The sequence below is a fragment of the Nansenia antarctica genome (assembly GCF_963989245.1).
Source record: "Nansenia antarctica genome assembly, chromosome: 1".
Taxonomy (NCBI): Eukaryota; Metazoa; Chordata; class Actinopteri; order Argentiniformes; family Microstomatidae; genus Nansenia; species Nansenia antarctica.
In genome coordinates, this window is record NC_137674.1 from 23,036,816 (window position 1) to 23,064,315 (window position 27,500).

At 49.5% G+C, this 27,500-nt stretch overlaps 1 protein-coding gene across 1 annotated transcript in view; it reads left to right on the forward strand.

Annotated features, from left to right (window-relative positions):
- The window catches only part of ralgapa1 (Ral GTPase activating protein catalytic subunit alpha 1), a 94,047-nt gene that overhangs the window by 10,925 nt on the left and 55,622 nt on the right, over positions 1–27,500 (forward strand). The window contains exons 7-22 of the mRNA XM_080540159.1: positions 1–79; positions 2,763–2,901; positions 3,790–3,998; positions 4,822–5,112; positions 5,864–6,001; positions 6,270–6,341; positions 7,670–7,818; positions 8,715–8,838; positions 10,665–10,902; positions 11,609–11,773; positions 13,819–13,950; positions 15,147–15,588; positions 15,859–15,960; positions 16,225–16,853; positions 19,401–19,522; positions 19,760–19,979. The exon at positions 1–79 is cut by the window's left edge and continues 37 nt beyond it. Coding sequence (XP_080396285.1) covers positions 1–79; positions 2,763–2,901; positions 3,790–3,998; positions 4,822–5,112; positions 5,864–6,001; positions 6,270–6,341; positions 7,670–7,818; positions 8,715–8,838; positions 10,665–10,902; positions 11,609–11,773; positions 13,819–13,950; positions 15,147–15,588; positions 15,859–15,960; positions 16,225–16,853; positions 19,401–19,522; positions 19,760–19,979 — 3,251 coding nt within the window. The remainder of the gene's footprint in view (positions 80–2,762; positions 2,902–3,789; positions 3,999–4,821; positions 5,113–5,863; positions 6,002–6,269; positions 6,342–7,669; positions 7,819–8,714; positions 8,839–10,664; positions 10,903–11,608; positions 11,774–13,818; positions 13,951–15,146; positions 15,589–15,858; positions 15,961–16,224; positions 16,854–19,400; positions 19,523–19,759; positions 19,980–27,500) is intronic.

The window sequence follows — 27,500 nt, forward strand, 5'->3', positions numbered from 1 at the left end:
CCCCCAGTCTGGGGACAAGAACCAGGAGGACGTGACGGGCTACTTCCTCGAGGCGCTGCTCAAATACATGGTAAAGCAGGTAACCCTCTCTCTGCTAACTACTACTACTGTCTGTCTGTCTGTCTGTCTGTCTGCCTGCCTGTCTGTCATGGTAAAGCAGGTAACCCTCCTCTAACACTACTACTACTGTCTGTCTGCCTGTCTGCCTGTCTGTCTGTCTGTCTGTCTGCCTGTCTGGTACTCCTCTCTGCTAACATACTACTTCCTGTCTGTCTGTCTGTCTTTTTAAAAGTACACTTACATACAACTTAAAATACACTCAAACTAAACACTTTTTATAAGTATACTGAAATAGCACTTTAAGTATTGCACAATTAGTATATTTATTTTTAGTACACTTAAGATTAACTTAATTAAACTATTTTGAAGTACACTTTTTAAAAGTACATGTTTATGTATACTTTAAATTAAGCACAAAAAGCAAAAGTATACTTTTAATAACTTTGGTCAATATAACGTATACTTTTAACACACTTAAGTATACTACTTTTTCACCTGGGCTCCTCTGCTGCTAACATACTACTTCCTGTCTGTCTGCCTGCCTGTCTGTCTGCAGGGTATCCGCGGTGTGTTGAAAAGTATTAAAAGTTGATAAATACATTTTGGGAAAATGAAGACCCTTAATAAGTATTAAAAAGTCTTATCACGATTTTATGAGGTCTTGAATTTTGGAGGTATTTTTCTGAATTAGACTCTGTCCAAAGAGTTTGAGTCCTAAAAACTTTTAGTAAAAGTTCGTGAATTTATTAGTTTTATTAAAAAACAAAGATGAACCGGAAATTGTGTTGTATGATAGTGGTCTAGTCTATTGCAAACTAAAACTGTTAAGTTAAAGGTGTCACTGATGTAAACGGTTACAGCTCCAAGTGGCGGTGAGGTCTGGAAAAATATTGACAAGGTCTTTAAAAAGTCTTAGAAAGGTATTGAAATTAACCTCAAGATTCCTGTATATACCCTGGTATGTCTGTCTGTCTGTCTCTCTGTCTGTCTCTCTGTCTGTCTGCCTGTCTGCCTGTCTGCCTGTCTGTCTGTCTGTCTGAGCAGAGTTTGAAGCTCGACTAAGGGCCAATAATGACCTCATACACATGGTGCTTTTACTGCAGTGGAGCTCTCTAATGGCACTTTTCCACTACGTTGCAGACCTGGTGCTGACCTGGTGCTGACCCAGGTCAGCCCGCTTCGGTCCCCTTTTCCATTCGTTGGTCCAGGTCGCTTTCGTCCCAGGTCCCAGGTACCACATCGGAGCAGGTACCTGGGACCTGTGTCTTTGCCAGGCTGCGTGTGACGTGTGACGCTGCACACCGTTGATTGGTCAATGGACAATCGTCATCCCATGTCCCATCCCATATTATTTCTTCACAACCGCCATCTTGAAAATACCACATTCACTAGGAAAATGTCACTACATTTTCTGTAATAGCTTATTAATAAAGATTCGGAAAATTATGCTGACCATCGTATTATCTTAGTTTAATGTCATTTCAATGAATCATATAACTTTTATTTACAACAAGCACAACACAAAAATCGCTATTATGCACCGTGTTTGTCCGTGAATAACACCGGCTGTGGAGGTGGTAAAAAAACACAATACTCCTTTGCTAACTTCACCATCTGTCTACGGTCATTTTGAGCCCGTAACCACCGCGCTGACACCCCGAGAAGTTATGCTTTTAACCGTAAACTCGATGAACCGGGAGTTCGACGGCAGCCGTCCAGCCATTTTCACCATTCACTCATGAGTCAAATGCCGGTTTTAACAGGGAATTCGCTCCGCGCTGTGTCCACGGTGTCCACGGCTGCCGTCGAACTTTTGAATTCCCTGGCTTCTCCTCTTTCCGGACACGTTTGAATTGTTATCCTAACCCCCGGTAAACAGAAGTTATTAACCCGCAAACGGCACCGTGTTTGTCTGTGAATAACACCGGCTGTGTCATGAGTCAAATTCCGGTAGATTCGCGTCTTGTCGGCGTTTCCCGATGATGATACTACAGTTCATAAAGCAGACAAGTGAAGGCAGTGGTTTTAAGGGTTCAAAAAACATGACTTTATTATGTGTACATAGCTTCCTCTCTCTCTTTCTCTTTCTCTCCAAAAAAATCACTGCTGTTGCTGTGTACACCCGGAAGCTTTTTGCCAGGCTGCGTGTGACGCGTAACTCTGCCTACTATCCTCTACTCCTCCTACTAGTCCGGGTCGGTTTGTGTATAATGGAAACCAGAACAGATCAAAAGTGACCCGACCTGACCCCGAAGTGATACCGCGCTAAAGCGTACCGCGCTAAAGCGGGACCCAGATGGAAAAGTGCCATAACACACACACACACTCACACACACACACACACACGCACACACACACACACACACACACACACACACACACTCACACACTTACACACACACACGCACACACACAGTAACACACTGCCCTGCTCTGTCCTGACAAAGCCCCCTGTCACAGCATGTCTCTGGTCTTTCTCGATGTTAACACCCTCCCTCCCTCTCTCTCCTCCCTGCCTCTCTCTCTCTCTCTCTCTCCGCCTCTCTCCCTTCCTCCCTCCCTCTCCTCCCTGCCCCTCTCTCTTCCCTCCCTCTCTCTCCTCCCTGCCTCTCTCTCTATCTCTCTCTCCCTTCCTCCCTCCCTCCTTCCCTCCCTCCCTCCCTCCTTCCCTCTCTCCTCCTCTCCTCCTCTCCCCCCCCAAGGCTAAGAGTCTGGAGTGGCGGTGTAAGGAGAATCATGAGAAGGGCTTTGCCTTCCTGTTTGGCAACTTTAAGAAGTTCTACCTGCCTCACATCTTCCCCAACTTCTCCAAGGAGACCAGCCTCTACCACCCCCTACTGGGTGGGTGGCTCGCCTGCAGACACATGTTACAACCATGTTATTATCATGTTATTATCATGTTATTATCATGTTACTATCATGTTACTATCATGTTATTATGTTACAACCATGTTATTATCATGTTACTATCATGTTATTATCATGTTATTATCATGTTATTATGTTACTATCATGTTACTATCATGTTACTATCATGTTACTATCATGTTATTATCATGTTATTATGTTACTATCATGTTATTATCATGTTATTATGTTACTATCATGTTACTATCATGTTACTATCATGTTACTATCATGTTATTATGTTACTATCATGTTATTATCATGTTATTATGTTACTATCATGTTACTATCATGTTACTATCATGTTACTATCATGTTATTATCATGTTACTATCATGTTATTATCATAAGCATCTTTGTGGTTTATCACTTATTTAGTTTTCTAGTCTTCCATTCTGTTCTACCAGGTGTTGACCCTGTGTGTGTGTGTGTGTGTGTGTGTGGTGCGTGCGTGTGTGTGTGTGTGTGTGTGTGTGTGTGTGGTGCGTGCGTGTGTGGGTGTGTGTGTGCGTGCGCATGTGTGGTGCGTGTGTGGTGGTGTGTGTGTGGTGCGCGTGTGTGTGTGTGCGTGCGTGTGTGTGTGTGTGTGTGTGTGTGTGTGTGCGTGGTGCGTCTGTGTGTGTGTGTGTGTGTGTGTGTGGTGCGTGTGTGTGTGGTGCGTGTGTGTGTGGTGGTGTGTGTGTGTGCGTGCGTGCGTGTGTGGTGCGCGTGTGTGTGTGCGTGCGTGCGTGTGTGGTGCGTGTGTGTGTGGTGCGCACTTGTGTGTGCGGTGCGTGTGTGTGTGTGCGCGCGCGCGCGTGTGTGGTGCGTGTGTGTGTCCAGAGGTGCCGGCCGTCAGACCCAGGCCGTACTACGTGGTGGTCCGCCGGGACCCGGAGACCAGCGAGGCGGTGTACTGCACCCGGGACCCCCACCTCAACGCCAGGGTGGTCTTCCTGCGCTGGCTGGTCTCCTTCTGGCTGGAGCCCCGGCCCAACACCACCACCCAGATCCCTGGGCTGGACGGGGAGGTGGTTCCCAAGAACATCCAGGTAACACACACTCACACTGATTGACTTAAGCCCGGTACACACATATGGATTTTCAAAATCTTAACAGATTTTTTATCTGAGACCCCACACATAAAAAATCTTGGATTGAACAGCCTTGATCGTATTGTGTGTGGTGTGCGCCGATATTCCCATTTCAGCACCCCACAGACATAAAGATTATCGTTACGACAGTCTAGAGTCTCGTTCCCCAAGCCAGAAGCCTTGCGTGATCAAACGTGATCTAACGTAGTACCCTGACTGACCCGTACGAGGCAGCCATGTGCGACAGGGCAAATAAAGTGCCGAAGAACGAAAAGAAGAAGTCAGCTCGCTTCTTGATTGGCTACATTCCATCCACGTCACAATCGGACTCGCGAAAAGGGTTGCCAGATGGGATTGACACTTTCCACCCTAACCACAGTCTAAAACCGCTAATTCCACCCCCAAAAAAGTAGCCCATCTGGCAACCCTAGTCGGGAGTCGGGAGTTGTCCACACACATAAGGATTTTTGGTCGTAAATATTGAACACATTTAACATTTACGATTGTCGGCCCCGACCATTTTCCGAGCAGATTGTCTGGAGAAATGGACTCTTAACACACCTCACACCACAGGATAATCTTATAGGATAATCTTTAGAGCCATCCGATAATCGGGCGTTTGCTGTCTTTGGTCGGAAGGGGGAAAATCGGCCCAAAATCAGCCAAATTATCTTTATGTGTGTACCCGGCTTTACTGAGTCTCTTTGGATAAAACCGTCTAAAATTACTCAAATAAAAATGTGTGTGTGTGTGTCTGTGTCTGTGTGTGTTCGTGTTCCAGCGGGCGGCGGCGGGGCTGGCCCTGCGCGGGGAGGAGGGGGGTGGGGGGGGCGGCGGCCCCAGGGGGGGGGACAGCCTGGAGGGGGCCTTGGGGGTGGGCGGGGGGGCAGGCGGGGGGGTGTGCGACCCAGAGCAGTCCCACTCCAACACCAGCACCCTGACGGAGAGGGAGCCCAGCTCCTCTAGCCTCTGCAGTCTGGACCAGGAGCACCTGACCCACCTGGAGGTGGTCCGCAGGGTCCTGTGCTGCTCCCGCACCAACGTCAACTTCATCACCGAGATCTTCAGACAGGTAATGGTGGGCCGGGTGGGGGGGAGATACAGCCTGGAGATGCATGCATTCAATTTAGAGGGGTTAAGGTTAGATGGGTTAAGCCCAATTTATACTTCTGCATCGAATTTACGCGCGCCGTAGCCTACGCAAGGGCTCTCCCAATTTATGCTTCTGCGTTGGTCGGTTTGCGATTTTTTTTGTTATGCTTGTTGTAAAGAAAAGGTCTATAATGCATTGAAATGACATTAAACTATATAATAGTTTATATAGATAATAAGATGGTTATCATCATTTTTCAGCAAGTAATTACAGAAAAAGTAAATGACATTTCTGTCATGGCTTCCGCATTTTGGCCTACGAGAGAGTCGGAATCATGTCGGAATGTGACGCTACCAAGCGGACCAATCACAGTTCTTACGGTCTGCGTAGGTGTGACGCGTAGTTACATTTTTGGAGAGGTGCGCGACAAGCTACGGCGTAGATTTTACGCAGAAGTAAAAATTGGGCTTTAGGGTTAGATGGGTAAGGGTTTGTCCTGAGTGTCTCTGTGCCCCCAGGCCTAAGGTTAGAGGGGTTAGTTAGGGTTAGGGGGGTTAGGGTTAGTCCTGAGTGTCTCTGTTCCCCAGGCCTTCCTGCTGCCCATGTGTGAGGGGTTAGTTAGGGTTAGAGGGGTTAGAGAGCTTAAGGTTAGAGGGGTTAGTTAGGGTTAGAGGGGTTAGTTAGGGTTAGATGGGTAAGGGTTAGTCCTGAGTGTCTCTGTTCCCCCCAGGCCTTCCTGCTGCCCATGTGTGAGGCAGCAGCCATGAGGAAGGTGGTGAGGGTGTACCAGGAGTGGCTCTCCCAGGAGGACAAGCCTGTGTTCATGAGGGAGCCCCCCCAGGACGCCGCGGGGCCGCAGGACCACCAGGTGAGGACCGCTGGGAGAGAGAGTGTGTGTGTGTGTGTGTGTGAGTGTGTGTGTGAGTGCGAGTGTGAGTGTGAGTGTGAGTGTGAGTGTGAGTGTGAGTGTGCGCGCGCGCGTGCCTGTGTGTGTTTGGAGGGGGTGTAACTCACAACTCTAACTCTGTTACTGTCCGCCTATCTGTCTGTCTCCTTTCTGTCTGTCTGTCTCCTTTCTGTCTGTCTGTCTCCTTTCTGTCTGGCTGTGTATGTCTGTCTGTCTGTCTGTCTCTCAGGGGGTGAATAAGGCCTGTGACAGTGAGCTGCTGGAGTACAGTGTACACGCAGGCGTCCAACCCACACTACAGGTACTCGCACACACACACACACACACACACACACACACACACACACACACACACACACACACACACACATCTATAAATCCAGATGACAGTATCTACAGTGGGGGAAATAAGTATTCAACAAAGTTTTTAATTCAACATATTCCAAATTCAATTGCAGCTATTCGAATAAATTGTGATCTTAGAATGATAAGGTTCCATCTCCGTTTAGGGCAATTCAGAGATATTGAGCGTCAAAGTTTTTACATTCCATTATGTTTTGTGAGATGGAACCTTATTTTATTAATTACTAACTAAAAAATGTTGACATTTTAAAACTGATCAGATTATGTAAAAAACTAAATTTTGACAAAAATGGAGATCGAACCTTATAATTCTAACGTCACGAAATGTCGGTGTCTTTCTCTCCTGTGTCACCCCCCTCACTGTCTCTCACTTTTCTTATAGATCGGAATGTTACAATGTCTTTAGCTGTGTAGTTTTATTGAGTTGAACGTCTAAAGGTCTAAACGTCATGTGAATAGCTGCAGTGGAACGTTCAGGGTTCCCGCGCTGGTCTTAAAAAGCCTTCAAGTCTAAAATCCAGCATTCCAATTTCAGTTATTCGGTCTAAAAATGAGGTGCTAGGTCTTAAAAATTAGATCCTGCAAGGAAATCAGTCCGACCTATTTACTATATATCTAAATATCTATTTACGTGGAAATGAATCAAACTGGAACCCAAAACATTTTTTGTCTGTATGGCAGTGAAATCCCTAATTTCATCACCTCGAGGATGACAAAAAGCTATCATATGGTGTCGCGAATAGGTCTAAACTTATATTCAAAGAGGTCTAAAAAATGTCTACAATTGGACTTGTAGGAACCCTGAATGTTGAATTAAAAAACTGTTGATTTGGTGAATACTTATTTCCCCCACTGTATAATCCTAATAAGATTCTGCACTGACCCATATCTTCATCTTCCTTCTCTCCCTCCTCCTCCTCCCCCTTCCCTCCTCCTCCTCCTCCTCCTTCCCTCCTCTCCCTCCTCCTCCTCCTCTTCCTCCACCTTCCCTCCTCCTCCTCCTCCCCTCCTCTTCCTCCTCCTCCTCTTCCTCCTCCCCTCCTCTTCCTTCTCTTCCTCCTCCTCTTCCTCCTCCTCCTCTTCCTCCTCCTTCCCTCCTCCTCCTCCTCCCCTCCTCTTCCTCCTCCTTTCCTCCTCCTCCTCTTCCTCCTCCTTCCCTCCTCTTCCTCCTCCTTCCCTCCTCTTCCTCCTCCTCCTCCTCCTCCTCTTCCTCCTTCCCTCCTTTTCCTCCTCCTCTTCCTCCTCCTCCCCTCCTCTTCCTCCTAGGTCTTCATCACCAACTCCTCCAACGTGTTTCTGCTGGAGCCGGCCAACGAGCTGCAGCCTCTCCTGGAGGAGCATGTGGACATGTGCAAACGTGTCCTGAACATCTACCGCAGTCTGGTGATGCACGAGACCATGGACCAGAAGACCTGGTACATACGCCCTACACACTACACCCTACACACTACACCCTACGCCCTACACCCTACACACTACACCCTACGCCCTACACCCTACACACTACACCCTACACCCTGCACGAGACCATGGACCAGAAGACCTGGTACATACGCCCTACACACTACACCCTACACACTACACCCTACGCCCTACACCCTACACACTACACCCTACGCCCTACACCCTACACACTACACCCTACACCCTGCACGAGACCATGGACCAGAAGACCTGGTACATACGCCCTACACACTACACCCTACACACTACACCCTGCACGAGACCATGGACCAGAAGACCTGGTACATACGCCCTACACACTACACCCTACGCCCTACACCCTACACACTACACCCTACACACTACACCCTACACCCTGCACGAGACCATGGACCAGAAGACCTGGTACATACGCCCTACACACTACACCCTACGCCCTACACCCTACACACTACACCCTACACCCTGCACGAGACCATGGACCAGAAGACCTGGTACATACGCCCTACACACTACACCCTACACCCTACGCCCTACACCCTACACCCTACACACTACACCCTACACCCTGCACGAGACCATGGACCAGAAGACCTGGTACATACGCCCTACACACTTCACCCTACACATTACGCACTACACCCTACACACTACACCCTACACACTACACACTACACAGGGTCAGACACACATGAGCAACACATCAGGAGGGCCTTGTAGTAAAGATCATGTTGGATTTCTTTATATACTGTAACTGATGTTCTCCTCTCCTGTGTGTGTGTGTGTGTGTGTGTGTGTGTGTGTGTGTGTGTGTGTGTGTGTGTGTGTGTGTGTGTGCGTGCGTGTGCGTGTGCGTGTGTGTGTGTAGGGAGCAGATCCTGCTGGTTCTCCTCAGGGTAACAGAGTGTGTGATGAAGAGGCCTCCCTCCATCATGCCTCAAGGCAAGAAGAACATGACGCTGTCTGGTCGGCTGGCCGGGGCGGTGTTCCAGGTAAATAACTACCTACCTACCTAACTACCTAACTAACTACCTACCTACCTACCTCACTAGCTAACTAACTACCTACCTACCTACCTAACTCACTAGCTAGCTAACTACCTACCTACCTACCTAACTCACTAGCTAACTAACTAACTACCTACCTAACTCACTAGCTAGCTAACTAACTACCTAACTAACTACCTACCTAACTCACTAGCTAACTAACTACCTACCTAGCTAGCTAACTAACTACCTACCTACCTACCTAACTCACTAGCTAACTAACTACCTACCTAACTCACTAGCTAACTAACTACCTACCTAACTCACTAGCTAACTATCTAACTAACTCACTAGCTAACTACCTAACTAACTACCTACCTAACTCACTAGCTAACTACCTACCTACCTACCTTACTCACTAGCTAACTAACTACCTACCTACCTACCTAACTCACTAGCTAACTAACTACCTAGCTACCTAACTCACTAGCTAACTAACTACCTACCTACCTAGCTACCTAACTCACTAGCTAACTAACTAACTACCTACCTAACTCACTAGCTAACTAACGATGATGGATAGAGGGTGTAGGGTGGATAGAGGGTGGAGGGGGATGGATAGAGGGTGTAGGGTGGAGGGTGTAGGGTGGAGGGTGTAGGGTGTTGGAGGGTGTAGGGTGTAGGGTGTAGGGTGTTGGAGGGTGTAGGGTGTAGGGGTGTAGGGTGCACCCTAAAGAGACGGAAAGGATCCGTAGTAGACGGAGGAAGACGGGCAGTGACTCGGCCACCCACGACAGTTTCCTTCTAAACTAAGCCCCGCCTCCCTCCTCTCTTCTCCTCCCTCCCTCTCTCCCCTGGGCCTCGCCTCCCTCCTCTCTTCTCCTCCCTCCCTCCTCTCTTCTCCTCTCCTCCCTCTCTCCCCTGGCCCACCCCTGGCCTCCCTCCTCCCTCCTCCTCCCTCTCTCCCCTGGCCCACCCCTGCCCTCACCCCCTTCTCCACTCCTCCTTCTCTCTCTCCCCTGGCCCACCCCTCACCCCTTTCTCCTCTCCTCCTTCTCTCTCTCCCCTGGCCCACCCCCTCACCCCTTTCTCCTCTCCTCCTTCTCTCTCTCCCCTGGCCCACCCCTCACCTCCCTCCTCTCTTCTCCTCCTCGCTCTCTCCCCTGGCCCACCCCTCACCCCCTTCTCCACTTCTCCTTCTCTCTCTCCCCTGGGCCACCCCTTTCTCCTCCTCCTTCTCTCTCTCCCCTGGCCCCTCCCCTCACCCCCTTTCTCCTCTCCTCCTTCTCTCTCTCCCCTGGGCCACCCCTTTCTCCTCCTCCTTCTCTCTCTCCCCTGGCCCACCCCCTCACCCCCTTTCTCCTCTCCTCCTTCTCTCTCTCCCCTGGCCCACCCCTCACCTCCCTCCTCTCTTCTCCTCCTCGCTCTCTCCCCTGGCCCACCCCTCACCCCCTTCTCCACTTCTACTTCTCTCTCTCCCCTGGCCCACCCCCTCACCCCCTTTCTCCTCTCCTCCTTCTCTCTCTCCCCTGGCCCACCCCTCACCTCCCTCCTCTCTTCTCCTCCTCGCTCTCTCCCCTGGCCCACCCCTCACCCCCTTCTCCACTTCTCCTTCTCTCTCTCCCCTGGGCCACCCCTTTCTCCTCCTCCTTCTCTCTCTCCCCTGGCCCCTCCCCTCACCCCCTTTCTCCTCTCCTCCTTCTCTCTCTCCCCTGGGCCACCCCTTTATCCTCCTCCTTCTCTCTCTCCCCTGGCCCACCCCTCACCCCTTTCTCCACTCCTCCTTCTCCTCTCTCTCCCCTTTCCTCGTCCGTCCGTCCGTCCGTCCCCAGACCCTGATCGTGGCGTGGATCAAAGGGAACCTGAACGTGTACATCTCCCGGGAGCTGTGGGACGACCTCCTGTCGGTGCTGTCCTCTCTGACCTGCTGGGAGGAGCTGGTAACGGAGTGGTCCCTCACCATGGAGACGCTCACCAAGGTTCTGGCCCGGAACCTGTACGGGCTGGACCTGGCAGAGCTGCCGCTCGACAAGCTGAGCGAACAGAAGCAGAAGAAACACAAAGGGAAAGGTCCGCTCTCTCTCTCTCTCTCTCTCTCTCTCTCTCTCTCTCTCTCTCTCTCTCTCTCTCTCTCTCTCTCTCTCTCTCTCTCTCTCTCTCTCTCTCTCTCTCTTGTGTGTCTCTCTTTTTCCTCTCTCACTGTCTATCTCTCTCTCTCTCTGTCTCTATCTCTCTCTCTCTCTCTCTCTGTCTCTATCTCTCTCTCTCTTTCTGTCTCTCTCTCTCTCTCTCCCACTGTCTATCTCTCTCTCTCTGTCTCTCTCTTTGTCTATCATTCTCTCTCTCTCTCTCTCTTTGTGTGTCTGTCTCTCTCTCTCTTTGTGTGTCTCTCTTTTTCTCTCACTGTCTATCTCTCTCTCTCACTCTCTCTCTCTCTTTGTGTGTCTGTCTCTCTCACTCTGTCTACCTCTCTCTTTTTGTGTGTGTGTATCTCTTTCTCTTTCTTTGTGTGTCTGTCTCTCTCTCTCTTTGTGTCTCTCTCTCTCTCTCTCTCTCTCTCTCTCTCTCTCTCTCTGAGCCTCTCTATCTATCTAACATTCTCTCTTTTCTCTTCCTTCCATGTCTTTTTCTCTCAGTTTTTTTCTCTCCCTCTGTCTCTTTTCCTGTGGTGTACTGTGGTGCTACACTGTATAACCATGTTGTTTATCCTACCTCCTCCTCCTCCTCCTCCTCCTCATCCCTCTCTCCCTCTCTCAATCCCGCTCTGTTCCACCAGGGGGCGCCCAGGAGGGCGGTAAGCTGGCGGTGGACCGCTCCTTCTCTAAGGGGTGGAGCCGGGACCCGCCGGGCCAGGCGGCGGCCATGAGGCAGCGCAGCGCCACCACCGCCGGGTCCCCGGGCCTGGAGAAGGCCCGCAGCATCGTACGCCAGAAGACCGTGGGTGAGCAGCGCCGCCAGGGGCCAGCAGGGGAAGCTATACCATGTAGTTGAGTGGTCGGATCCAATAATCCAACCAGAATTGTGAGCTTCTGTTGCAGTTAGGAGAGATGGGTTTGGGTGATACTGAATGCTCCTTTCACAACCTGTCAGGTGGATGGATTATCTCGGTAAAGAAGAAGTGCTATAAACTAATTTTAGAACACAATTTGAGAGAAATAGGCCTTTTGTGTACATAGAAAAAGTGTTAGGTCTTTGACTTCAACTCGTGAAAAACTGGAGCAAAAGTGTTGCGTTTATATTTGTGTTCAGTGTAGTTTACTTAGTCTGGTCATGTTTACATGCTGGCACCAAGCTCACAGCGTGATGCAGAAACACTCTTCTTTTTCTGGGGAGAACGCTGGAATGGTATCTGGTACTTTCCATTCCTTGCACAGGGTTCCCGCGCTGGTCTTAAAAAGCCTTAAAGTCTAAAATCCAGCGCTCAATGCATAAGGCCTAAAAAGGGCTTAAATGTCAGTTATTCGGTCTAAAAATGAGATGCTAGGTGTTAGAAATGAGATCCTGCAAGGAAATCAGTCCTACCACATATATTTACCTAGAAATTAATCAAGCTGGAACCAAACAAATGCCAATTCTCCTTTTTTGTCTGTGTGGCAGTGAAATCCCTAAATTCATCACCTCGAGGATGACAAAAAGCTATCATATGGTGTCGCGAATAGGTCTAAAATTCTATTCAAAGAGGTTAAAAAAAGGTCGTAAATTTGACTTGTTGAAACTTGTAGGAACCCTGAATAAGCCCGTCCTCCGATTTCTACCTCTGCCAGCCTCCTCTTCTCAACTGGGTCTTAAATCAGCGCTCTTGTACTTGCTACTTGTATTTGGTGAGATTCTGCACAAATAGACACGTACACAATATATGTTCTTTTAATGGTTGCAAGCCTGGCAGTCTGTTTGTAACTAACAGAGAGCCCGAAATGAAGTTACAAGCATACATTTATACTTCCAACCCCCCTTTCACCCCCCCACGGCGAGTCTTCACATAACTCATATCTGCCTTCCCATTGTTCACAGTTATAGGCCCACTAGACCAGACATCCGTGGGTCGTACACTTTCCCATATGCCTGGACAACAACACGTCCATATATGGATATGTGTTTCCTTCTTTCGTACCATCTACATGACTGTCTGGCTTTTAACACAGTTCAGAAGCAGTACTTCTCTGGTTCATCTTTGAAGCAGTACAATTAGTCTACTCAAGGTTCTCTGGTTCTACTAGTCTACTCAAGGTTCTCTGTTCTATTAGTCTACTTGTAACTAGCTTCCTGCGAAATTATGATAGCTAAAGACAGTGAGCATTATGGATTGGCCATAAATAAATACACATGAAAATGGATTTCGGGTAAACTTCCCCTTTAAACCCATTCACGGAAACGATCAACATGAATAATTCATACTATACCAGGGTATCCGCGGTGTCTTGAAAAGTATTAAAAGTTGATGAATCAATTTTGGGAAAATCAAGACCCTTAATAAGTATTAAAAAGTCTTATCACGATTTTATGAGGTCTTGAATTTTGTAGGTATTTTTCTCAATTAGACTCTGTCCAAAGAGTTTGAGTCCTAAAAACGTTTAGTAAAAGTTTGTGAATTTATTCGTTTTATTAAAAAATTAAGATGAACCGGAAATTCTGTTGTATGATAGTGGTCTAGTCTCTTGCTAACTAAACCTGTTAAGTTAAAGGTGTCACTGATGTAAACGGTTACAGCTCCAAGTGGCGGTGAGGTCTGGAAAAATATTGACACAGTCTTTAAAAAGTATTAGAAAGGTATTGAAATTAACCTCAAGATTCCTGTATATACCCTGTATACTGAAGTGATGGGACGAGCTGCTCACGTCTGCCCCCTCTGGTCTGGAGGACCTCACTGCTCTCTGCCTTGCTGTCACTATAGCCTCACTCTCCCTCCTCTTCTCTCTTTCCTCTCTTTTTCCTTTCCTCTCCTCCTCCTCCTCCTCTCTCCCACCCGTCACCTGTCCCCCCCCCCAGCCCTGCGGAGCTGTTCTACAGGCGACAGCCTTCTCTGTTCAGCCTCTATCCGCAGTGCTAAGAGCGCTCCTGTTCTGATACACCCCCTCCTGCCCCACACCTCCCTCACCCCCCTAGCTGACCAACTGTCAGGTAGACGTACGCCTAACGCATGGATCTGTCTGTCACTGCATCTATACCTGCATCTATACCTGCATCTATTTCTACATTTATACCTGCATCTATTTCTACATTTATACCTGCATCTATTTCTACATTTATACCTGCATCTATTTCTACATTTATACCTGCATCTATTTCTACATTTATACCTGCATCTATTTCTACATCTATACCTGCATCTATTTCTACATTTATACCTGCATCTATTTCTACATTTATACCTGCATCTATTTCTACATTTATACCTGCATCTATTTCTACATTTATACCTGCATCTATTTCTACATTTATACCTGCATCTATTTCTACATCTATACCTGCATCTATTTCTACATCTATACCTGCATCTATTTCTACATTTATACCTGCATCTATTTCTACATTTATACCTGCATCTATTTCTACATTTATACCTGCATCTATACCTACATCTATTTCTACATTTATACCTGCATCTATTTCTACATTTATACCTGCATCTATTTCTACATCTATTTCTACATTTATACCTGCATCTATTTCTACATTTATACCTGCATCTATTTCTACATTTATACCTGCATCTATACCTACATCTATACCTGCATCTATTTCTACATCTATTTCTACATTTATACCTACATTTATACCTGCATCTATTTCTACATCTATTTCTACATTTATACCTCCATCTATTTCTACATCTATTTCTACATTTATACCTGCATCTATTTCTACATCTATACTTGCATCTATACCTGCATCTATACCTGTATACAGCCACCTATTCTCTCAGTCTTGGTGTGTCTGTGCTGCCTGTGTCTGTGCTTGCTGCCTCAAGCTCATGTTTTGGTGTTTGTTTGTGACGCCTTTTTATGAATCAGAGACTGATTGATAATGGTTGGTTGTCCTGAGGTTTTGACTGTGCTGGAGGGAGTTGATGTTGTTGTTGTTGTTGTTGATGTTGTTGTCCCAGCAGACCTAGCTGCATGTGTGGTTGGCTGGCCTGCTGTTACACATCTGGGTTGTTCTACCTCAGGCATGTGTGACTGATGACTTCTGCTCAGATCACAGATATCGTCAACCCAGAGACAGTAGTGTGTGTGTGTGTGTGTGTGTGTGTGTGTGTGAGTGTGTGTGTGTGAGTGTGTGGTGTGTGTCTAACCCCTCTCCCCTGTTCCCCCCAGACCTAGAGGACCCCCCCATCACCATGCCCCCCCCCCGTGGCCCCCGGATCCGCCACTGCTCCCAGAGCGAGGAGGCCCCGCCCACCGAGGTGTTCTCGGCGTCAGGTGACCTGGAGGCTCCGCCCCTGCCGCGCAGCAGCAGCGCCTCTGACATCATGGAGCCCTTCATCGCCGAGCGCGCCAAAGGTGCACTTCCTGTTCCCGACAGCCCCCCTCACGCCACTTCCTGCCCCCCCACCACCACCACCGCTGCCCCCCCCCTGCCCCCAGCTGACCCCGCCCCCGCCCCCAGCCCCACCCCCGCCACCACCAGGGTAGCTTCCCTGGAGGTGGGCGACAGCATCTACGATCATCTCTGGCAGATGATTGGTCCCCGGCCCCATCTCGCTGCTGCCTCCGATTGGACCAGCGGGTCCTCCACACTCACCCAGTCGTCTGAGAGAGGGGGGGAGGAAGAGGGGGAGGGGGAGGGGGGTGAGGAGGAAGAGGAGGAGGAGGAGGAGGAGGAGGGGGAACTGCTCTCCTCTCTCAGAGAGTACCTGATGCAGAAAGGACAGGAGGTGGTGGGAGGGGGAGGAGGGGAGGAGGGGGAGAGAGGAGAGAGAGGAGGAGAGAGAGGAGAGAGGGGAGAGAGGGGTGACAGCAGTAGCCCTAGCCGCCGACCAGGGGAGGGCGGTGTTGTGTGTGTCCAGCCAGGGCCGGGGGGGTGGAGGGGGGGATCAGTGGCCCCCCAGGCCAGCCTGGACTCCGAGGAGGACCTGGAGCCCGAGCAGCACCGCAGCATCTACGAGTGTCTGGAGCAGCAGTGTGACAGGCAACCAGGGGCCTCCAGAGGGCGCTGTGGCCTAGGGGAGCAGGTAGAGCAGGGAGGAGGGGGGGGGCAGGGAAGAGAGGAAGAGGGCAGGGAGGAAGAGGAGGAGGAGGAGGAGAGGCAGGGCGGCAGGGGGGAGGACAGGGAGAGAGCAGAGCCTCCGCTCGTCAGGCAAGACGCTACAGAGTGTGAGTGTGATCCAGCCCCCCCCTCCCTCCCCTGCCCCTCCCCCTCCCCCCACCACCACATCCCTCCTCTCCGGCCCAGGCTAGCGCGTGTGGGGAGGGCTAAGAAGCGTCAGGGAGGGGGGGGTGGGGGGCACGTCAGCTTCACACCCTCCACGGAGTCCGTCCAGTTCCACAACCCCCTGGACACCAAAGAGGCGCACTGGAGGGCCCGGCTGCGCCGCCTCAGCCACTTCCACAGCCACTCCTCCTCCTCCTCCTCATCCTCCTCCTTCTCCCTGGGGGGAGCCAGGGGGGCTGGGGTAGGGTCCTCCTCCGGAGAGGCTGGAGCTGGGTCCGGGACGGGGACCAGGCCCGGGGAGGGGGGGTCTACCAGCGGAGGAGGAGGAGAGCGAGAGGAGTGTGGGGCGCCAGCGGCAGGAGGAGGGGGGCCGTCACGGCGGCTAGGCCGCTCCCCCCTGCGGCCCCGCCTCGGGTCCCGTTCCAGGTCTCAGGAGGCGCCGTCCCACCCCCCACAGGGGGCGCCGCTGCTGCTGGGCGGGGTGTACAAGTCGGTGGTCCACGCCCTCTCCTCCAGACCCAAGACCACCCAGACCCAGGGGTCCCCCCCCCAGCGGGCCAGCAGGGTGGCGGGGGGGGGCGGGGGTGACGCTGCCCCCCTCAGGGAGCTGTACACGCATGTATTGGGCTATTTTGGAAGGAAGACTCCAGGTGAGAAGCTAGAGACCCCCCACGTCAACAACAACAACAACAACAACATGGAAGATAACACAAACAAACAAACAAAACAAAAACAAGCTTTTCTTCTCCTTTTTCCATTTTTTTGTTTTTTAACTGTTTGACTATTTTTTATGCCTGAATGCGGATTTCATTGAATTGAAGCTTTTTTCTTTTTTGTGTTTTCCTTTTGAAAGTAGCCCCGCCCCCGCCCGCCCGCCCCCCCCCCCCCTCTCCAGACAACCTGAGGCTGTGGGGCCGCCCCCCCCCCCCCCGTGCCCGGGGACAGCTCCTCCCCCTTCCTCCGGCTTTGGGACTAAAACTCTGCTCCTCCTCCTCTTCCTCCTCCTCCTGGATGTGCTGCATGCGCCCTCATGCCTTCCCTCAACTCTCAACAACAACACACACACACACACACACACACACACACTCCCCCCTCAACACTCTCAGAACAACACACTGGGGTTCACCTCTGACCTGGGCAGGACGACACTTCTAGTCTAACATTGAGTTCCATAAAGACCATGTGACCTGTTCGGTTGTTAAGTCGTAACGTGTTTCCGGGTCCAACGTTGGCTGAGGCACTCAGATGCCGCATTAATAATAATAATAAATTATATTTGTATAGCGCTTTTCCAATGCTCAAAGACGCTGACAAATATGGGAAAAACAGGAAAGTGCTGCGTCCCTTGTTGTATGAATAGATCAGAGTCTAAAAAACGATTGAACTGTCATTTTACCGCTGTAGAACACTGGTACTCTGGTGCTTTAGTACACTGGTACTCTGGTGCTTTAGTACACTGGTACTCTGGTGCTTTAGTACACTGGTACTCTGGTGCTTTAGTACACTGGTACTCTGGTGCAGGGAATTTCTGGTTTGGACCCAGAAATTGCTAAACGTCACGTTTGACATCAGACTTAACAACCGAATTAGACATCCAGTTCCCTGTGTAAGTAATGGGACAGAGCCCTGTGTAAGTAATGGGACAGAGCCCTGTGTAAGTAATGGGACAGAGCCAGAGCACTCTATGAAACAGAAAAAGGAAGAGTAAAGAACCAGGGAGATGCACTGCCTCATTATCACCAGCAGGGGGCAGCAGGCCCTCTGTCAGAATGTCTAACAGGCAGCAGCACATTCTACAGAATGTCTAACAGTACCAGAACTAATACCACTACCAGTACCAGTACCTCTATCAGAACCAGTACCAGTACCAATACCTCTATCAGTACCAGTACCTCTATCAGAACCAGTACCAGTACCTCTATCAGAACCGGTACCAGTACCAATACCTCTATCAGAACCAGTACCAGTACCAGTACCTCTATCAAAACCGGTACCAGTACCAATACCTCTATCAGAACCAGTACCAGTACCAATACCAGCATCAGAACCAGTGCCACTAGTGGGTGTGTATGATGATGGCTTCCTAACCCCACCTCCAGCTGGTCAGCTGACTAACTCTACTACTACTACTGCGGCTGACGTGGGCTCTGGGACACAACACTCTACTCTCTCTATCCCTCTCTCTCTCTATCTATACCTCTCTCTCTATATCCCTCTCTCTCTCTATCTCTCTCTCTATCCCTCTGTCTCTCTATCCATCTATCTCTCTCTATCCCTGTCTCTCTCTATCTCTCTCTCTATCCCTCTATCTCTCTATCCCTCTATCTCTCTATCCCTCTATCTCTCTCTCTATCCCTCTCTCTCTATCCCTCTCTCTCTCTATCCCTCTCTCTCTCTATCCCTCTCTCTCTCTATCCCTCTATCTCTCTCTCTATCCCTCTTTCTCTCTCTCTCTCCTTCCTCCTCTCTCTATCTCTCTATCCCTCTCTCTCTCTATCCCCCTCTCTCTCTATCCCTCTCTCTGTCTATCCCTCTTTCTCTCTATCCTTCCTCCTCTCTCTCTCTCTATCCCTCCCTCTCCCTCCCTCTCTCTTTCTCTATCCCTCCCTCTCTCTATCCCTCTCTCTCTATCCCTCTGTCTCTCTCTCTATCCCTCTGTCTCTCTCTCTCTCTTTACCCCCCCTCTCTATCCCTCCCTCTCTCTCTCTCTATCCCTCTCTCTCTCTCTCTCTCTTTACCCCCCCTCTCTATCCCTCCCCCTCTTTCTCTCCCCCCCTCTCTGAAACAGCATGGTGTGTGAGTACTCCCTCCTGCATCCATGGATGGTGTGTGTGTGTATATGTATTGGTGTGTGTGTGTGCGTGCGCGCGTGTGCCTTTTAACACCAGGGCCGCCTGTCTGTCTGTCTGTCTGTCAGTCTAACCCCACCACAGCAGCACACTACTACCGGGGTCACATGTGTCTGAGGGTCAGAGGTCAGAGATCACAGTCTAGACACACACACACACACACACGCACACACACACACATTTCTGCTGAAACCATGACTGATGTTGACTTGATGTCCCTCGCTTTCTGCTGAGGAGATAAGTGTGTGTGTGTGTGTGTGTGTACAAGGCTAATAAAGTGTGTGTGTGTGTGTGTGTGTATGTGTGTACAAGGCTAATAAAGTGTGTGTGTGTGTGTGTGTGTCCCAGCTAACAAAGAGGACATCAGTCAGAAGGCCCGGCCCGTCTCCAGCGACGCCGGCAGCAACAACGCTGCTGGGAACTTCAGCGACCTGATGGACGAGTTCATACAGGAGAGACTACGCACCAGGGTACACACACACACACACAAACACGCACACACACACACGCACACACGCACACACACACACACACACACACACACTAATGCACACGGGTACACACACACACGCACACATGCACACACACACACACACACACTAACGCACCCGGGTTAGACACACACACACACACACACACACAGAGACTCACACACACACACACACACACTCTCACACTCTCTCTCTCTCTCTCTCTCTCTCTCTCAGGGTCCGGGGCGTCGGGGCAGCAGCCCAGGCAGTCTGGAGATCCCCCGCGACCTCCCGGAGCTGCTGGAGCGCCAGCAGGGCGCCACGCGGCCCGTGGACGACCCCGGCGTGCCCTCGGAGTGGACCTCCCCGGCCAGCGCCAGCAGCAGCGACGTCATCAGCTCCGACAGCCAATCAGACTCCTTCAACGCCTTCCAGTACGCCAACTGCAAGTTCGACAGTAAGGAAGCGCCCGACGCCTGTTTACATTTTACATTTACATTTTTATTGTATTTTTTGCACTTGAGTTTTTATTGGGTGTCAGCATAGACATGGACAGAACATCATATCTACATCTTATGATAGAACAAAGGGTAAAGAAACACAGCAACCCCTAAACAGAGGGGTAAAAAAGGAAAAGGAAAAGAAAAAAAGTAAGACAATAAGAAGTGTCATGGTTTCTTAGGTTTTCATTTTAGAGACATCTAGTGGACATTTTATGACATTACATTTGTTACTGCCTTTATTTAGTTTCGGTTTTGATTAGTCACATGACGAACATTAGTCACATGACGTGAGCACACTGTTCAGACGTGATAGCTCGTGCAACAGCTAGTTGAGAGAAAAAGCTCCGGAGAATCTCTTTGTTTACATTCTTGCCCTGGAAAAGGCTTTGCTTTTTTACAAAATAACCAAACGACCACTCATGTTTCTGAGGATTGAGTAAAAAACTAAACTTTACTTCAGCGTCTGAGGATTCATTTATGTGTCAGTGTGTGTTCGCTATCTGTGGAAGTTGCGCCCTGGTTACGCGCAGTGGGAACAGAATAGTAAAAAAGCAACCACTCAGCGGGCGGATCGACTCAAGGAGAGAGATCTTCAGCGCAAGCACTGCTCCCCATCATCCTTGCTCACGCCAAGCACACAGCAATATTCATGATGGAAGAGTTGAGCAATGCTGAGACAAGGTCAGTGGCCTCTAGCACATCTAGGTCTTTTAAATCAACAGCCAGTAGGGCAGCTGTCAATGCACGTGTCAAAGTGGAAGTAGCACGCACACGTGCTGGCTATGCAAAAATGGAATCAGAGATTATGATCGAAAAAGCCCAAATGGAAGCAAAATTAAAGAACTTGCTGCATGAGAAAGAAGTGGCAGAAGCCATCGCTGAAGCTAATGTTCTTGAAGCAGCAGCGGAGGAAGAAAACAACGGTATCGAAGCTGTCATTCATGCCACTGTTGACCGCACACGCCAGTACGTAGAACAACAGTCACAGCTACCACTATCTGCCGAAGATGTTAACGACTCTATAGCCAATCTGGAACCGATAGTCCATAGGCTGAGATCCTCCTCACCACCCAGACAGCGTCTGACTGTCTCATACGAGAGACAGCACTCCTCCACCGTGAAGCATGAGCACAGCTCTCCATCACTGCGACCTAGTAGGCCAAAGACATCAGAGCAGCTCACACCCAGCAGGCCCAAGGGTTCACCATACAAACCAACAGGAAGCGGTGACACAACCGACATCAGTGATGTGGCTCGGTACCTAGCACGCAGAGACCTCGTAACCTCCGGTCTCACCAAGTTCGATGATCACCCAGAAAATTACTGGGCATGGAAGTCGTCCTTCAAGAACGCCATTGACGGACTACTACTCAGTGCTAATGAAGAGATGGACCTCATGATTAAGTGGTTAGGGAGTGAATCTGCAAAGCACGTGAAACGAATAAGAGCAGTACATGTAAGTCATTCATCTCAAGGTCTATGCAAAGCTTGGGAACGCTTAGAAGAGTGCTTCGGGTCTCCAGAGGTAATTGAAAAGTCCCTCTTCGACAGGCTGGAGAACTTCCCAAAGATCAGCAATAAAGATCCTGTGAAGCTGAGAGAGCTAAGTGACCTTCTCCAAGAGTTGGAAGCAGCCATGTTCGAAGGTTACCTGCCTGGTTTGAGCTATTTGGACACTTCACGCGGCATGTTGCCCATCGTAGACAAGTTGCCCTACAACATCCAAGAGAAATGGATATCACAGGGTTCCAGATACAAAGCTGAGCGACAGGTAGTTTTTCCCCCATTCACATTCTTCTGCGAGTTCATCACCAAAGAGGCACGAGCTCGCAATGACCCAAGCTTCAGGCTATCGATGAGTAACACAGCCCAGATGAAGTCAGAGCAGCCATTCAAGAGACAAAGTAAGAGCATGGTCTCTGCACATAAGACAGATGTCTCTCACGAGAAAGACACACAAGACGGTTCAGGCCGAACAGCAGTGGACATAAAAAAACTATGCCCTCTCCATAAGAAGCCACACCCCCTAACACGCTGCAGAGGTTTCAGAAGCAAGCCCCTCGAGGAGCGCAAGGCCTTCCTCAAAGACAACGGTGTCTGCTTCAGATGTTGTTCCACAACTACTCATCTAGCCCAGAACTGCACCACAGCCATCAAGTGCATGGAATGTGAGAGTAACAGCCACACCACGGCTCTTCATCCAGGACCTCCGCCTTCAGCCCCATCTGAGGATGGCGGGGAGGGAGAAGGAGGATCAGACCAATCTGCAGTCACCTCAAATTGCACAGAAGTCTGTGGAGAGGGTCAAAGCGGCAGATCTTGCTCGAAGATTTGCCTGGTGAATATATTCCCAGAAGCACACCCAGAGAGAGCAACCAGAGCATACGTTGTGCTGGATGACCAAAGCAACAGGTCGCTTGCACGGTCTGAATTATTTGATATGTTCCACATCAAGGGGTCAGATTCAGCATTCACACTTCGTACATGTGCAGGTACAACTCAGATGACAGGAAGGAGAGCCACAGGCTTTGTGGTGGAATCTGTGGATGGAGCTACAACAGTGACACTACCTACACTAATAGAGTGTAACAACATTCCCACCGAAAGAGCTGAGATACCTACGCCAGAAGCAGCGTTGCATCATTCCCACCTCAAGCCCATAGCATATGGTATACCACCTTTGGATTCTAAAGCACAGATCCTTCTCTTGCTAGGCCGAGACATCCTTAGAGTTCATAAAGTGCGGGAGCAACGGAACGGTCCACATGACGCCCCCTACGCACAACGACTCGACCTGGGATGGGTCATCATAGGAGAAGTCTGCCTAGAGGCAGCCCACAAGCCTTCAGACATCCAAAGCTACCACACCAATGTGCTTGAGAACCAACGCCCTTCATTCTTCAGCCCATGTCTGAACAGGATCCAGGTGAAGGAGCAATATGTTCAGAAGCCAGCACATCAGATTGCCCCAGCGCAAGGCACCCACAGTATCCGGGAATGCAACTTAGGGAGCACCATCTTCAACACGTCCGGGGATGACAACAAGATTGGACTCTCTATTGAAGACAGACTGTTCTTAAAGGTCATGGACAAAGAAATATATATGGATGACTGCAACAGCTGGGTGGCACCATTGCCATTCAGAACACCACGTCAGCAACTCCCTCACAGCCGAGGCCAGGCCCTCACACGACTTACCTCTCTTCAAATCACACTGGAGAAAAGGCCCGAGATGAAGAGGCACTTCATCGCGTTCATGCAGAACATCTTCGACCGTGATCATGCTGAGCTGGCTCCTACATTGGAGAACGGACAAGAATGTTGGTACTTACCTATCTTCGGGGTTTATCACCCTCAGAAGCCAGGCCAGATTCGAGTCGTCTTCGATTCCAGTGCAAAATGGAAAGGTGTGTCACTGAACGATGTTCTCCTTTCTGGTCCGGACTTAAATAACAGCCTCTTAGGAGTACTGGTGCGATTCAGACGAGAACCGATCGCTGTCACTGTGGACATAGAACAAATGTTTCACAGCTTCGTTGTGAAAGAAGACCACAGGAACTTTCTCCGCTTTCTGTGGTACGAGGACAACGATCCTAGGAACGACATATGTGAGTACCGCATGAAGGTTCACGTATTCGGGAACAGTCCCTCTCCTGCAGTGGCAATCTATGGTCTCAGACGTGCTACAGCTCATGGTGAAGAAGAATTTGGGTCTGACGCCAAACAGTTCATCGAAAGAGAGTTCTACGTTGACGACGGACTCCTGTCAAGGCCCACAGCACGTGAAGCCATCGACCTACTGAAGCGGACACAGGAGATGCTTGCTGTGTCGAACCTGCGACTTCACAAAGTTGCTTCCAACAGCCAGGAGGTTATGGAAGCATTCTCTGCTGAGGACCGTGCAAAGGGACTCAAAGACCTAAACTTGGATGTCGATCCCACTCCTATTCAACGGAGCCTTGGAGTGAGTTGGGATCTGAAGAAAGATGTCTTCACGTTTCAAGTAGCAGAATCCACAAAGCCTTTCACACGTAGGGGTGTTCTAGCTACTGTCAACGGCCTCTTCGATCCACTTGGATTCGTTGCACCAGTTACGATACAGGGAAAGATCCTGTTACGAGAGCTCACAAACGAAGCCTCCGACTGGGACTCTCCTCTTCCTCCAGAAAGGGAAGATGAGTGGAACGCTTGGAGAAGCTCTCTGCAAGACCTCAGGCAGTTGGAGATCCCAAGAACCTATTCTGCTTCTACAATCTCAACAGCCATAAGAAAGGAGCTACACGTGTTCTCAGACGCTTCAGTGAAGGCTATTGCAGCCGTCGCCTATCTCCAAGTAATTGATGTTGAGCAAAAATGTCAAGTAGGATTTGTCCTTGGAAAAGCTAAGTTAACTCCACAGTCGGCTCACACTATCCCAAGATTGGAGTTGGGAGCTGCCGTGTTGGGTGTGGAAGTCGCTGAGCTAGTCACAAGCGAGCTAGATATAGCTCTGGATGCTGTCAAGTTCTATACAGATAGCCAAGTTGTCCTAGGATACATTAGCAACCAGACAAGAAGGTTCTATGTATATGTGAGCAACAGAGTGCAGCGTATACGGCGGTCTTCTGAACCAACCCAGTGGCACTACATCTCCACAAGCCATAACCCAGCTGACCTTGGCACACGTTCTGTGCCTGCAGCTATGCTAGGTGAGACAACCTGGCTTAGAGGACCAACGTTTCTGCTACAAGTAGAGGAACCATCATCACCTGAAGTCTTTGACCTCATCAACCCGGACTCAGGCATAGAGGTGCGGGCACACATCACCAACCTGCCCAACGACAGAACACACCTTGGATCTCACAGATTCGAGCGTTTTTCCTCATGGAAGCGACTTGTGAGAGCAACAAGTTCACTCATCCACATCGTGGAATCCTGTAAGGCTACCAGCAAAGATCAGGATCAAACTTGCAGTTCATGGCATCACTGCAAGCAGCCTCGCACAGCTGAAGAACTGACAAAAGCTGAACTCATCATCATCAAATGCGTGCAAGGAGAGGCTTACAAGGACAAACTTGCGTGCATAGCAAGTGGAAAGGACATCTCAAGAAGTAGTCCTCTGAAGAAACTCAATCGCTATTGCGACGAAGAAGGCCTCCTGAGAATAGGGGGACGGCTCAGACATTCAGATCTCGCCTACAAGGAAAAACACCCTCTTGTTATTCCGGGACGGAAACACATCGCAAAGCTACTTGTGGAACACCATCACCAAAGGGTGATGCACCAAGGCCGAGTCTTTACCGAAGGCGCTGTCCGCACTGCAGGGTACTGGATCATGGGAGCAAGACGACTGATCAAAGGCATCCTTCACGACTGTGTAACCTGCAAGAAGCTCAGAGGCAGAGTGACGGAACAGATGATGGCCGACCTACCTGTTGATCGCCTGAGTACTGAACCCCCATTCACCTACGTGGGACTGGATGTCTTCAGCCCCTGGCATGTAAGCACAAGACGCACAAGAGGAGGACAGGCAAACAGTAAAAGATGGGCTGTTCTTTTCACATGTCTAAGTACGCGCGCTGTCCACATCGAATTGATTGAGTCAATGGACACATCATGCTTTATCAATGCGCTACGCAGGTTCTTTAGTCTAAGAGGACCTGCCAAACAGATTAGATCAGATTGTGGAACAAATTTCACAGGCGCATGCAGAGAGCTGAACATTCTGCTGACCGACCCCAACATGCCTAGCATTCGAAAGTACCTGGGAGAAGAGGCCTGCTCATGGGTCTTCAACCCACCTCATTCATCCCACATGGGAGGCTCCTGGGAAAGGATGATAGGGATATCAAGGCGCATACTTGACTCCATGCTGCTCAAGGCTTGCCCTTCTCGCCTGACTCATGAAGTTCTCTCCACCCTGATGGCAGAGGTTACAGCCATAATCAACGCCAGACCTCTCACCCCTATCTCAATGGATCCAGACTCTCCTTTTCTTCTAACACCAGCTATGCTTCTTACGCAGAAGATGTGCACTCCACTTCCTCCTCCGGGAAATTTCAGTGATACGGACCTCCACAGACAGCAGTGGAAACAGGTTCAGCACCTTGCAAATACTTTCTGGAGCCGATGGAGACATGAATACCTCACGACACTACAGAGTCGCAGCAAGTGGCAAGAGGAACGTCCGAACCTCAAAGTAGGGGATTTGGTCCTTCTCAAAGATGCTCAAGCTAAGCGCAACGACTGGCCCTTAGGACTAGTCAGCCAGACATTCCCTGACAAGGACGGGAAGATCAGAAGAATCGAAGTGAAGATCACCAAACATGGGACGGCTAAAACGTTCTTGAGACCAATATCTGAGACAGTGCTTCTCATGTCGCCAAAGGACTGAGTATCCCTGAGTTAGTTCATAGTGGTATTTCCTCCATACCAGACGGGGAGTGTCATGGTTTCTTAGGTTTTCATTTTAGAGACATCTAGTGGACATTTTATGACATTACATTTGTTACTGCCTTTATTTAGTTTCGGTTTTGATTAGTCACATGACGAACATTAGTCACATGACGTGAGCACACTGTTCAGACGTGATAGCTCGTGCAACAGCTAGTTGAGAGAAAAAGCTCCGGAGAATCTCTTTGTTTACATTCTTGCCCTGGAAAAGGCTTTGCTTTTTTACAAAATAACCAAACGACCACTCATGTTTCTGAGGATTGAGTAAAAAACTAAACTTTACTTCAGCGTCTGAGGATTCATTTATGTGTCAGTGTGTGTTCGCTATCTGTGGAAGTTGCGCCCTGGTTACGCGCAGTGGGAACAGAATAAGAAGAAATAAGAAGTCCGGAGGTGTTTCAATCAACATGTTACTGGTAATATATTTTGAATGAGTATTAAGTTAGGAGGTGTCACGTTTCATAGAAATGTTCAATTTTTCACAGTATTTTTCAAATATATTGACTTTGAGTATCAAAAGGTATGTCATCTTTTCCATAACAAAAATGTATTGGACAATTTCCAGCCACTGTTCCTGTTTTGGGGGGTTAATATTAAGCCAGTTTCTGGTTACATTTTGCATTACATTTACATTTACATGTTTGGCATTTAGCAGACGCCTTATTCCAAAGCGGCTTACAATCAATACATTTGACTAAGCAAGTGAATCATCAATCCACCAGTCGTGTCAGGAAGAGTAATCTAGCTCAGGCCCGGGGCCATTGGCAGTCTCAGTGATAGAAGGAAAACTTTTTTCTTTTCTCTTTTATATATACTATATAGACACTGGAGAACAGAGAGTCAGTACAAGGGGGGCAGTAGAAGTCTTGGGGGACACAGTAAAGGGGAAAAGCGGGTGTCTTCAGGAGACGCAGTGCTGGGGGGTAGTAGATGTCTCAGGAGACGCAGTGCTGGGGGGTAGTAGATGTCTCAGAAGACACAGTGCTGGGGGGTAGTAGATGTCTCAGGAGACACAGTGCTGGGGGGTAGTAGATGTCTCAGGA